Source organism: Triticum aestivum, chromosome 4A (genome assembly GCF_018294505.1).
Source record: "Triticum aestivum cultivar Chinese Spring chromosome 4A, IWGSC CS RefSeq v2.1, whole genome shotgun sequence".
In the NCBI taxonomy this organism is placed as follows: domain Eukaryota; kingdom Viridiplantae; phylum Streptophyta; class Magnoliopsida; order Poales; family Poaceae; genus Triticum; species Triticum aestivum.
The window spans coordinates 22,557,230-22,569,262 of record NC_057803.1 but is presented as its reverse complement, the minus strand read 5'-3'; the positions used below and the strand labels follow the sequence as shown (position 1 = coordinate 22,569,262).

Below are 12,033 nucleotides of genomic sequence, written 5' to 3'. Positions count from 1 at the left end.
TGGATGAATTGATTGTTTTTTTACTACATCCAAGGTAGTTACACAATGCATTAGGGGCAAAATGGTCTTTTCATCTTATACTTAACACAGTTAGTGTCTAGAATGGACGATAGTGTCATATAAGGAACAATATTTATTTTAGGTGTCAAATAGAAAAGAAATTTTATTTGACTCAAATATGGAAGCAAATTTTACGAAAGGGCCAAATAAAAAATTCTCTCTTAACTTAACACATGATGGAGTCACGTGACCCAACGGTCTAGTGATTGGTTGTCCATAGTCTCTTATCAAAAATGCTACATCGACGGACTCATTACGGAGAAATCACGGAGCTTCCAGCTAACTAATACCTTGCCCCCTCCTCCCTTTCTGATTTTCAGGGGGGTGGGGCCCTCCCTCCCCTTTTGGTCCAACCACAGATTGCCATTTCAAATTTACCCTGTAAAAGGCCCGTAAGACTACGTTGATGTAGCATTGCTGGTCTCTTATTAGGTGATGATGGATGATAATTTGCCTTTTTACACAGAAGATGTGAGGTACGCTAGCATCAACAGCTGAGTTTCCTTTTTAGCAAACAAATGGTAAACATACATACAACGATTGTGAGAACTGCGCAACGAAACGAGTTGTAGAAGAGAAATAATAAATGGCCATTACTGTTTTGGATTTTGAAAATGCCATTACTGTTTTGCTGGCCGTGGTGCAGTGACAAAGCAAAAGAAGAGCGCGAGAACACGCGGCGCCAGCACTCGGGGCTAAGAGTATCTTCAATAGCTGCTCTATTTTTAGACATGAGGCATTTTTAGGGCACGAGAGGGCAAAAACCATCCTCCAATGGTTGCCCAATCACAATTTTTTAAAGAAAAAAATTTGGCAACCTTAAAAACACCATGTTGCAAAAATACAACACTTCGGCTGCTGCCACAAAATCGTGCGGCTCCACCCATACGCCCGTGCGTGACCGTTTTGAGTCCGCGCCCGATCAAAGACCGTCGGATCTGAAATCCACCACCACCGATTCGCCGCTAGAGGCCACCGCCGCCGCTCCGCCGGCCGCCCCCGATTCCATCCCACCCGCTGCTCCTCTCCGCCACCCCTCCTAGTCGACACTGTTCCAATTTGGTGTCCGCCTGCGACGGCCGTTGGGCCAACTGCCGCCGCTTAGGGGCCGCCGGAGCACTGTAGCATGTCGCCCGACCGCCACGGCCGAGCAGAGGGCCGACGAGCTTGGGGCAGCGAAGGCGCATCTTTTGGCCACACAGCCGCCTTCCACACATCGTCGGAGCACATCCGGTGGCCGTTTCTACACAGATGTGTGAGGGGCGCTAGCATCAACAGGTGAGGTTTTTTTAGCAAACAAAATAGTAAACATACATACAACGATTGTGAGAATCGCACAACGAAACAAGCTGGCGACAACCTTCTTAGAAGAGAAATATAAAGAAAATTGAGACAAAGGGAAATAATAAATGGCCATTACTGTTTGGGTATTTTGGCAATGCCATTACTGTTTTGCTGGCCGCGGCGCGGTGGCAAAGCAAGGGAGAGCGCGAGAGCAGGCGGCGCCAGCACTCGGGGCTAACGGGCCCTTGGGTTTCTCGGACTACAAATGGGGCGCTACCCACCCCGAGCCGCCGCGGAACAGAGGAGACAGACAGCGGAGGAGCCCATTACGGTCCACCACGGTCAAAGCAGAGGGATGCCCCCCGTCGCAACGGCTAGTCGTGCCCGATCCTCCCCTCCCCTCCCCGTCCTGTCCTCGTCGCGCCGCCCCTCCGATCCCCCTTCGCGCCCCCGCGCCGCCGACCACCCAGCAGCCACGGAGAATCGTAAGTGACGCCCACACCCTCGCATCGTCTGTCCGCCCTGTCGATCTTATTGCACGCTTTTAACTCTGGATGCCATCGGGTGTTTGGTTGGCTGATGTGCAGCTGCACCGGCGGCGGGAGGGAAGCCGTTCCTGCTGTCCGTGCCGACGGTCACCGAGGAGGCGCTACCTCCGCTCTGCGCCGTCCAGATGGAGGGACTGGTAATTGCTCTCGACCCCCCTTTTGCCTCCATTCGGCACTAATTCGTTTGATTTAGTGCAGAGGTGATTGCTGATTTTTCATAGGGGAAGTTTGCAGTTAGTTTGCCGTGCTATGGAGCCAAGATATTAGTTAGGGGAACCATCTTGAAGTAGAAATGAGTATTCCTCGTGTGATTTGCGGTGCATAGAGGGGCTAGAACAGCGTGCAGTGGTATTGCCATAGGCCACAAATTAGATGTTGTTTTCTTGCCTATGAACTCACCTAATAGATGTAACACGGCAGACACCTCCATGAATTGTTTTCCCCTACACTCATGGGTACCAGAATCAGTAGAGTTCCTACATCTGAACATATTTTTCTTCAGGATGTTGCTAGGTTGGCGTGGGATTGCCTCAACCGAGATGATGATGATGATGAAGAGCTCCTGAGATTACTGGGAAATCAAACTCCTCTGCGAGACTGCCATGCCTTCCTTGACATTGGGGGTAAGAAGCTTCTTTTTATGAGAATTGTTATAGTCCGTGTGCTATATTACTCCTGAATGATTTTCTTAAAGGAATGGGTTACTTGTGTCAGATATCACCTGCGAGGAGACACTGGACCTGGAGGAATATCGGGAACCGAAGCGGCGACGCATATTGGAGTATTCTTCTGAGGTTAATCAGCCGGATGGTCGAGATCATGAAATGGGTTCTAATTTTGTCACATCTGAGGTGGTTCACTAGTAGCTGCCCATGTTCTAAGTTCGTATCCTTTATGCTTTGCTATTGCTTACACTATTGCTTCCTTCTCAGGTAACAGAGGCTTCACTGATTTGCACTGACGAACCACAGAGCTTAAACTGGGATATGCAGCAAGATTCAGATATTTTAGGTTTGTCCTTTTACCATACATGTCTTATTGTCCAACAACTGCCTACTATCATGCCTTTCTGTTTGCTAATTGGATATTTTGGTATCAGATATGATAAGTTCCTTGTCAAATGGGGCACCCTACGAGCCATCAGATAATCAGTTGGAAAACTACTCTGATGGATCTACTATCTACTACACACCTGATCAAATGTTGGTTCCTATCTGGTTCCATTAAAACCAATTTGCTTTAGTTCACATTTTATTAATCATGACGAGTCATTGAGTCAATCTTTGGTTTGTAGGACTCCTACCCAGGAGAGCGTTACATATATGGATTGCCAAACTGATATGCCAGGTCCGCACAAAGCACATTTTCTATATCATCTTTGAAGATCTAAAAAATTCATTCAATGTTTCTGTCAGAGTTTCCAGTCTATGCATGTTTCACCATATAGTCAGTATTTGTCCTCGAAATTCTTGTAGAAGTATATTATATTCTGTATCTTCCGTGCAATTGCATTGTGGTGTACTTGCCATTGGTGCAACGTGCTGTTGTTTGGCAACCATAGTGCCTTGATGAAACAACTGTTACTTGTTCTATCTATCTACAACAGGAACAAGTGAGATTGCACCGGCAACAGAGAATCTCATAATGCAGGAGACTAACAAACTTTCTATGCTAAAAGTATCTAAAGGTATTTCAGTTTTCACAATATCTTATTATTCAACAGCTTATCTTACACACTTGAATCTCGAGTTCGTATGTTTACCGTTTGGTTTTGCTTCCTTATTAGGAGGAAGCTCGATGATCAAGATGAAGCAAAATTTAACTACATTTATGACATGCCCATTTACCCTTATAAAACCATATTGGGAAGAAGGAAACGTCACTCTGAAGGATATAAATCAGCTAATCCATGCTCCTCCGAAGCAGCCTCCAGAAATCCTGGGAATGTCAGCTTTTTCTGGCAAGCCAGTGATTGGCAAGACCAGAATCAGAACAGAAGGGGGGAAAGGCAGCATCACAATACTAAGAACAAAGGGCTGAGGACGCCACAACTTATTTAACAGGCCATTCCCTCGATTGCTTTCAAGAATTTGGTCTTCTTGTGCAGGCCTCTATAGCTTTTCAATTTTCTTGGTCACAATTGTGCGCCATGTGTTCAGAGTTACCTTGGATGGTTAACTCGTTTTCCAAACATTCAGCATTCTTGTGTGTTTTAGTGGCATGCGGCTAATGATGTATGCGGAAATTTGAGTTCAGAGTGGCATGTGGCACTCCTTTCGTAAGTTCATTTATATAATATACAGCATCACAACCCCGACATTAGTTGCTAAAGATTAAAGCAAAAATATAGCCTGAAGCAGAGAAAACTATCTAGTTGTGTATGGTTAATCTAACAAATTTGATATATGATCCGATGAAGAGAAAAATCATCATAATTCACATGCACTTCTCAATCTACATAAATTTGATATAGGATCCGATGAAGAGAAAAATCGTCACAGTTCACATGCACCCTTGACCAAACAGAGATAAACTCGTGTATGAAGATTGTTGACGCATAAGTTATGATGCCACCACCCAAGCAGAGTTAAGGCAGAGTTTTCTTTTTGGAAAAGGAGGATGACCCCCGGCCTCTGCATCAGAGTGATGCATGCAGCCATATTATTAAGTAAAGTACGGAACAAAGTCTGATGTTCAAATCTGGCTCACAAACGGAGCACAACAAAAAGAAAAACAGAAGATGCCACAGCCGGCGAAAATAGCAACATGCTACGATGCCTACACACCTAGCCTATTATTAGCTCGTCATCCAAATCGGTTGAAGATAAACCGTGCTACCATCTCCCAACGGTTGCACCCAATAACCAAAAGCTTCCCGGAGTCCGCATGAGTGAGTAACGACCATATACGGATCTAAGCAGTGGCTCTGTAGTTAAGGCGGAGTTGGCGCCTGGCTTCGGTGAGATTTTGTTTTTGACGAGCAAGCAGGAGCTCTGCCGATTTCATCAAGAAAGGAAAAAAAATATAGAGTTGACCCGTTTATAAGAAAAACTAGGCTAAAAACCAACCCGAAAAAAAACCCACCGAGGCCAACAAAAACAGAGCACCACCACCTACATGACCTCGAGCCGGAACGATTGTAAGCAAGATCTTCAGAGACGCCTTCAAGAAGGAAAAATGATGACCGAAGACACCGCCATCACCGGCATCGACCCCCATCGATCAATAAGCTTTCGCCTAGACCCGCTCACGGTCGGCCCACCGAACATTGGGAAAGGTATGCCCCAGCCAACAACCTCCAATGTCTCTCCACTTCGCTCGACCACATCTTAATGTCCAGAAGTACTCTTCAACAATGCCTCCAAAAGGAGGAGGACGCCCATAGGTGCCTGTTAGAATATCTGTTTAAACCTATTGTAATCTAAACCCCTCTATCTGAACTTCTCTCGTATCCTTCTCTGTCTCCTCATTGATGTATCCTAGCGATCGTCGTAAGCTTGTACGCCACGGCAGGGGCTTTTCCTATCTCTCATAAATAAACGCAACGCGGCTCCCATCGGGAGTAGGAACGCTTCCACCAGATCAAATCTTACATGGTATACAGGGCTAGCCTCTTCCCTTCTATCTAGCAACACAGAAACCAAACCTATCTTCGCCATGGCCGCAAGCTCAAGCGCCGTCGTCCTCAACCTCGGCGCACCTCCAATAGAAAAGCTTGCAAGGGGGAACTACCTCCTGTGGAAGGCGCAAGTAATGCCGACACTCATGGAGCGCAAGTGCCCGGCCTCCTTGACGGCATCGACGCCGCACCACCGAAGACAGTGGAAGTCACCAAGGTGGACAAGACCACGGCCATAGAGCCTAATCCCCTATATGGCCCGTGGCTGTCGAAGGACCAGCAGGTCCTGAGCTACTTGCTCAATTCGCTGACCCCGGAGATTCTCGGACAAGTCATCGGTAAGGAGAGTACCTGTCGGGACCCCGATCCTAAGTCACACCGATCTAGCATGTAACACTTCATATCACTTTGCGGCCTCACGCACGGTATTCCCACGAGTGCCACCTTACCTGGCTCAGGACCGTTTGCACCTTTTGGCTCACGTATATGGTAGTGTCGCTAGCATCCATATGACAAAGAACCTGTGCCGACATGACTAGTCATGAACCCAAAGTGGCACTAACTTATAGGGACAGGCATACATGAATCAACCACGAGCATGTCGGTCAACAGCGTATGAATCCGGGCTGTAGCACTGGGCTAACAGGACTCCGGGAACCCGGGCTGTAGCAAGCTAGGCAGGACTCCGGATGTCACCGCGTGACATTTCCCCGAAGGGACAAACACAGGAACGAAGTGAATCACATGCCGGCCAGTCAAGTGTTCCGGAGCAGTAGTGCTGGGCTAGCAGGACTCCGGTGAACCGGGCTGTAGCGGACTACTATGGCTCATGGAAGCACAAGACTACATTTCCCCATAAGAGAGGCTACCAGGGATAAACAACTAGGTTGTCGGATCCCACACATAGGAATACACGTTACACGTACGCATAACATGCAAGTATGTGCTGTACAACATGGCATCACAACATAACTCAAACTCATATAGATAAAGGCCCAGAAGAGCCACATAGCATTCAATACAAACAGGGGTCTCACGACCCATCATTCAGAGCATACAAGCAACGGAAGCATTACATGTCTGAGTATAGACAACTACAAAAGGAAAAGACTAAGAAGCCTGACTAAACACGACCCTCCCAAGGGTACAAGATCGTAGCTGGGTTACAAGCTACTCGTTGAAGTCACTAGTGTAACCAACTACAAAACATAAATAAGCAAACGTTAGTACGAAGGTACTCAGCAAGTCTTACATCAGAACTATCTACATATGCAACATTATCAACAAAGGGGGTGGTGGAGTTAAACAGCAGCAAGCCAGCTTTGACTCAGTGGCTAGCCTATACTATGAGTATGAGAAACTTCTTTGAGGTGAGAAGACGCACACGAGTCCGCATATTCACCATATCAATACTCCACTATGGATCCGTTCCCGTCTCCCTACAAGAAGGCCATCCATAGCACTCACGCTTATCTTGCGGATTTTAGAGTATCCACTTCAAGTTGTCTATGTACTACATAAGTCCTCCAAGTTTCCATATTCGAGGAAAACGGCTATTCGAATAGATAATGTTGACCCTGCAGGGGTGTACTTCTTCACACACGCTCTTGCCACTTATAGCCCTGTACACATCATGTACCTTGGCAACCTTCAAGCGGAAGCCGGGCGAGGGTGTCGGCCACGACCTGACTAACCACACAAGTCTCTCGTCCAGGTTTATTTCCTATTCGAGTTCCATCCACAAGGAGTTCCGGCCGAAGTCTCCAGTACGGCCCCAAACGATGTGTGCAGGGTTCCCAAGCCCACCATCCAGGTGCCACTTGGTACACCGTGCCACGGTGCCTAGTCTGTCCCAAGCCCGTCCTGTCGGACACCACCTGGTAGACAAGTAGCACTACCTACAAACGCCAGAAACTAGTTGCAACTCCTGGACAGAGATCAAGTGGATTAATAAGCCGAGAGGGGCCGGATAACCGGAACCCAATGTGTGGTAGTAATTGGACTTGGATAACATACACAGAACTCAGTGCTTAGGGATGGTTCCAATGAGACAACCCACCATGTACTCCTACATGGCCTCTCATCGCTACCTTTACCAAAACGTGTTCACACACTTAGCCTTTATCGGTAGGACATGTTCACCACTCTGATTCATTCCCGATGAATCAGACCTGACACAACTCTAAGCATAGCCGGCATAAAGAAAACAAGCATGGATGAGTAGGCACATCAAGGCTCAAGCAACTCCTACTCATGCTAGTGGGTTTCAACTAGTTACTATGGCAATGACAGGTCATGCAGAGGAATGGGTTCAACTACCGCGGCAGAAAAGTAGCAGTTGAATCGTTGTTGCCTGATAGAACATGCTCAAGGGGGTTTATCGAAATGCTCAAGGGGGTTTGCTTGCCTGATAGAATGATGAAGGGGCACTGCTCCTCTAACAGGTACTCGGGAACACCTTCCGGAGTGGGACCTATCGAGAAGAAATGGTGTCGGCGATCAACACACAAACAAATGCAACAAAATGATGCATGAACATGACATGTGCAAATGCTAGTGTTTGGGCTAATGCCAAGTTGGTTGAAGCCCATTTGAATCAAAGATTCAAATGCAATTCAAAATGAAGCATTTAAAATGCCCATATTATGTTTTCACTTATACAGCATGTATAAGTTGGTTTTTCATGCATCTAATTGGCATAAATGGATTCCTTGCATTTTTCTGATAATTTTTCATATATAATTTATTTCATTCTGAGCTACGGTTGAATTATTATGATTTTTTGAAGTTTAAGCAAAATTCTGGAATTTCCTGAGTTAAAATAATTCCAGAAAAAGAATAACTGCGCCAGCACTACGTCAGCATGATGTAAGCGAGTCAACGGGGCTGAACAGGTCAAACCTGACCAGTGGGTCCCACTGGTCAGTGACCCAGTCAACTAACTAAGTTAGTTAGTCCTAACTAACTGGGTAGGGCCCACTAGTCAGTGACTGTAGTAGCTAGCCTAGTTAGTTAATTAGTGCTAACTATAGTAATTAGTCAGGCGGGGCCCGCAAGTCAGTGAGAGAGAGGGGGAGGTCAAACTGGGCTGTGGGGTCAACCCACGCCGGTCAAAGGCTAGCGGTCGCCGGCGTTTAGCCGCCGGCGAGTCCAGACGCGACAGAGCGCGTCGAGATCGCGCTACAGACCATGGTTTGGGGCGTGGTTGGGTTCTATGGAGAGCTGGGGCTGAGCCGCGTGTGTGGGTGGTGGAGCCGGACCAGATGGTCGCCGGAATCGACGTCGGCGACGAGGTTTGCGGCGGCCGTGGTTCGGCCATCGATGGAAACGGAGCTACGGAGCACTAGGGGAGGAGATGGTGAGTGCGTCGTGCTCCTATGGGTGCGCTGATGAGCTCGGACGCGAGCGACGGCCACTGTGGCCGCGACGGCGCCATGGCCGGCGGTGATGAGTTCTTGGGCTCGGTGGCGGGGCTAGTTAGAGCTTGAAATCGATGCAGGAAGGAGAGGGATTTGGAGCAGGTGCTCACTGGGAGTCGCAGGAGCTGGTCGTCGGGCTCGGGGGCGACTTGACGGCGACGGATCGACGATGAAGAACGGCGGCAACCGAGGTTGAAGACAGCGGTGATGACAACGTTGCAGGCCTCCTGTGGTCGCGTGCTTTGTCGTGCAGCTCCACGGCGTCGGGGCGGAGCTAGGGGACCAGACGGCGAGGCCAGGCGTGCCCGGTGGCTGCGTGGTGCCCGGCGGCGCGCTGCGCTGCGCTCGGGTGTGAGTTGGAGAGGGACCAGAGGAGGGGGGAGCAGGGGGGAGAGTGACAAGGGGGTCGGGGAGGCTGCGTGGCGTCTCCAGGGACGTCCAGAGGGAGGTGGCAAGCAGGAGGTGGCCGGACGCGCGCCGGTGTGCGTCGGCCACGCGCTCGGTGTCCTCTTGGCGGGAGGTTGAAGGTGACTGGCAGGGCCAGCTGGCTGGGCCGGCCAGCTGGGCCGCACAGTGCCAGGCCTCAGGTAAGGCGCAGGTAAGAGTTTTCCCTTTTTGTTTTCTTTTCTATTTCTGACATTTTTTTTGACTTAAAATAAATACTAGCACAAAATAAAAATGTTGATATTCCTTGTGACCACTAGTTATAATATACCAGAGGCCCTCACCAAATTCCAACATTTTTGGAGCCTTTAAAATATTTATATTATTTTAAACAGATCCAATTCAAATACATATGGGTTCATTCAAAAATCCAAAATGTTTAGCAAAAATGTGCATCACCCCTGGTTGTTGTTTCCAACATTTTCCAAAGACCATGAACTTTTTGAAGAGCATTTTGGGTTTATTGAAATTCCAATTTTAATTTGAACCTATTTGAATTTTCTTTGGTGCTAGGGTTTGAAACATCCCCATTTCAACTTCATTTAAAATTAACATGATGCACAAAGCAAGCCTAGGATCATACCAGAACTAGGGATGTGACAGTACCCATGATCTTTGGATTGCCCTTACTACCTTGTTCGCAGCGCAGTCTCAGTCTTAGATAAAAAAATCTGAGGCTTGCAATCTCCAACACCAAGAAGGGCAACATGTCCAGTAATGCGTTCATCGCCAAGATGAAGAGCCTCGGTGATGAACTCACTGCAGCGGGTCGTTCAGTAACCGTTGGAGAGATGGTGGATTACATCCTGTCTGGACTCAATCGGGATTATGATCCAATTGTAGCAGCAGTTGGCGCCATCAAGAACTCTATTATGATCGATGATCTCTTCTCGCAGATCTCTGCCTTCGACCATAGGATGTAGATGCTAGGAGATGGACCAGGCGGCTTTTGCTCCTCTGCCAATGCTATTTACAGAGGGCGTGGGCAGTACAGACAAAGAGGGGGCCGTGGGCGAGGAAACAGGGGGCGCGGCTGTGGTGATCGCGGTGGCCGCTCCTTCCCTTCTCCTACTTGCAGCGGTGGCTACGGCGGCCATCAGCAACGCCCACGACAACAACTACAACAGCCACAACAGCAAGAACGGGATTATCCCGAATGCCAGATCTGCTACAAGCATCACCCCGGCAGAGCAAGGGCCTGCTGGCATCGGTATGATGAGGATCACGAAGAAAAGAAGGCCAACATTGTCACAAACTCCTACGGATTGATACAAACTGGTACGCAGATTCTGGCGCCACGAAGCACATTATAGGGGAGCTTGACAAGCTAATGATGAGGGAAAGATACCACGAAGGTGACCAAGTGCACACGGCAAGTGGTTCAGGTATGGAAATTACCCATGTTGGAAATTCAATTGTTAAAACCACCCTTAAAGGACTTGCATCTAAACAATGTTCTACATGTCCCTGATACATCCAAGAATCTTGTCTCTGTTCATCGCTTTACCCTTGACAATAATGTTCTCATAATTTTTTACCCTTACTCTTTTGTGGTCAAGGACTTGGTAACGAGGAGAATCATCCTTAGAGGAAAGTATGAGGGAGGCTTATATCCACTCAGATCATCATCTTCATCATGGTCGAGTAAACAAGCTTGGAGTTTCACCAAACCATCCTCGGCAAAGTGGCATAGTCGTTTGGGTCATCCTTCTTCAGTTATAGTTCAGCATGTCCTTAGTAAAAATAAGCTCTCTTATGAGCCTAGTTCTGAGTCAGTTTGTGATGCTTGTCAACAAGCTAAGAGTCATCAGTTACCCTATCCTATCTCTACTAGTATTTCCACTACTCCATTGCAACTTGTTTCCTCAGATGTATGGGGACCAGCCCCTATCTCAGTTGGAATATTTTCATACTATGTAAGCTTTATTGATGATTATAGTAAATTTACCTAGATTTATTTGCTAAAGAAACGATCTGATGTTTTCCAAGTCTTTAGCAATTTCCAAAATCTTGTTGAACGTCAATTGAATTCCAAAATTCTTGCCATGCAAACCGATTGGGGCAGTGAGTATGAGAAACCAAATTCTTTCTTCCAAAATATTGGAATTTCTCATCATGTTTCATGTCCCCACATGCTCACCAACAAAACGGGTCTGCTGAACGCAAACACCGCCATATTGTTGAAATAGGACTAGCATTGCTTGCAAACGCTTCCATGCCTCTAAAATTTTGGGATGAAGCTTTTCTTACTGCCACATATCTCATAAACATTCGTCCTAGCAAAGTTATCAACTTTAAGAATCCTATCACTCATCTTTTTGGTATTTCACCAGATTACAAGTATCTTAGAGTATTCGGATGTGCTTGTTGGCCCAACCTCCAGCCTTATAACACATGCAAACTTGCGTCCCGTTCAAAAAAAGTGCTTTCATAGGCTATAGCCCTATGCAAAAAGGAGTCAAGTGTCTTGACATATCTACGGGACGAGTATATATCTCCAGAGACATTGTGTTTGATGAGTCAGTATTTCCTTTTGCATCACTTCATCCCAATGCTGGTGCCCTCCTTCGTCAAGAAATACTTCTCCTTCCATCCATATCTCCTAGTTTTGATCAAGGGAGAGATAAAAATTGTACTAACTAACATGATAATGCTTCTT

At 47.2% G+C, this 12,033-nt stretch overlaps 1 protein-coding gene across 1 annotated transcript; it reads left to right on the top strand.

The window, feature by feature from the left end:
* The first annotated feature begins 1,627 nt into the window (after positions 1 to 1,627).
* LOC123081612 (protein XRI1) lies at positions 1,628 to 4,089 on the top strand. Its single transcript, XM_044504160.1, has 9 exons — positions 1,628 to 1,829; positions 1,932 to 2,029; positions 2,395 to 2,515; positions 2,607 to 2,743; positions 2,825 to 2,903; positions 2,992 to 3,094; positions 3,187 to 3,239; positions 3,499 to 3,579; positions 3,679 to 4,089. Exons 1-9 carry the CDS (start codon positions 1,700 to 1,702, stop codon positions 3,930 to 3,932), a joined length of 1,056 nt encoding a protein of 351 aa, XP_044360095.1. The 5' UTR covers positions 1,628 to 1,699; the 3' UTR covers positions 3,933 to 4,089.
* The last annotated feature ends 7,944 nt before the right edge of the window (positions 4,090 to 12,033 follow it).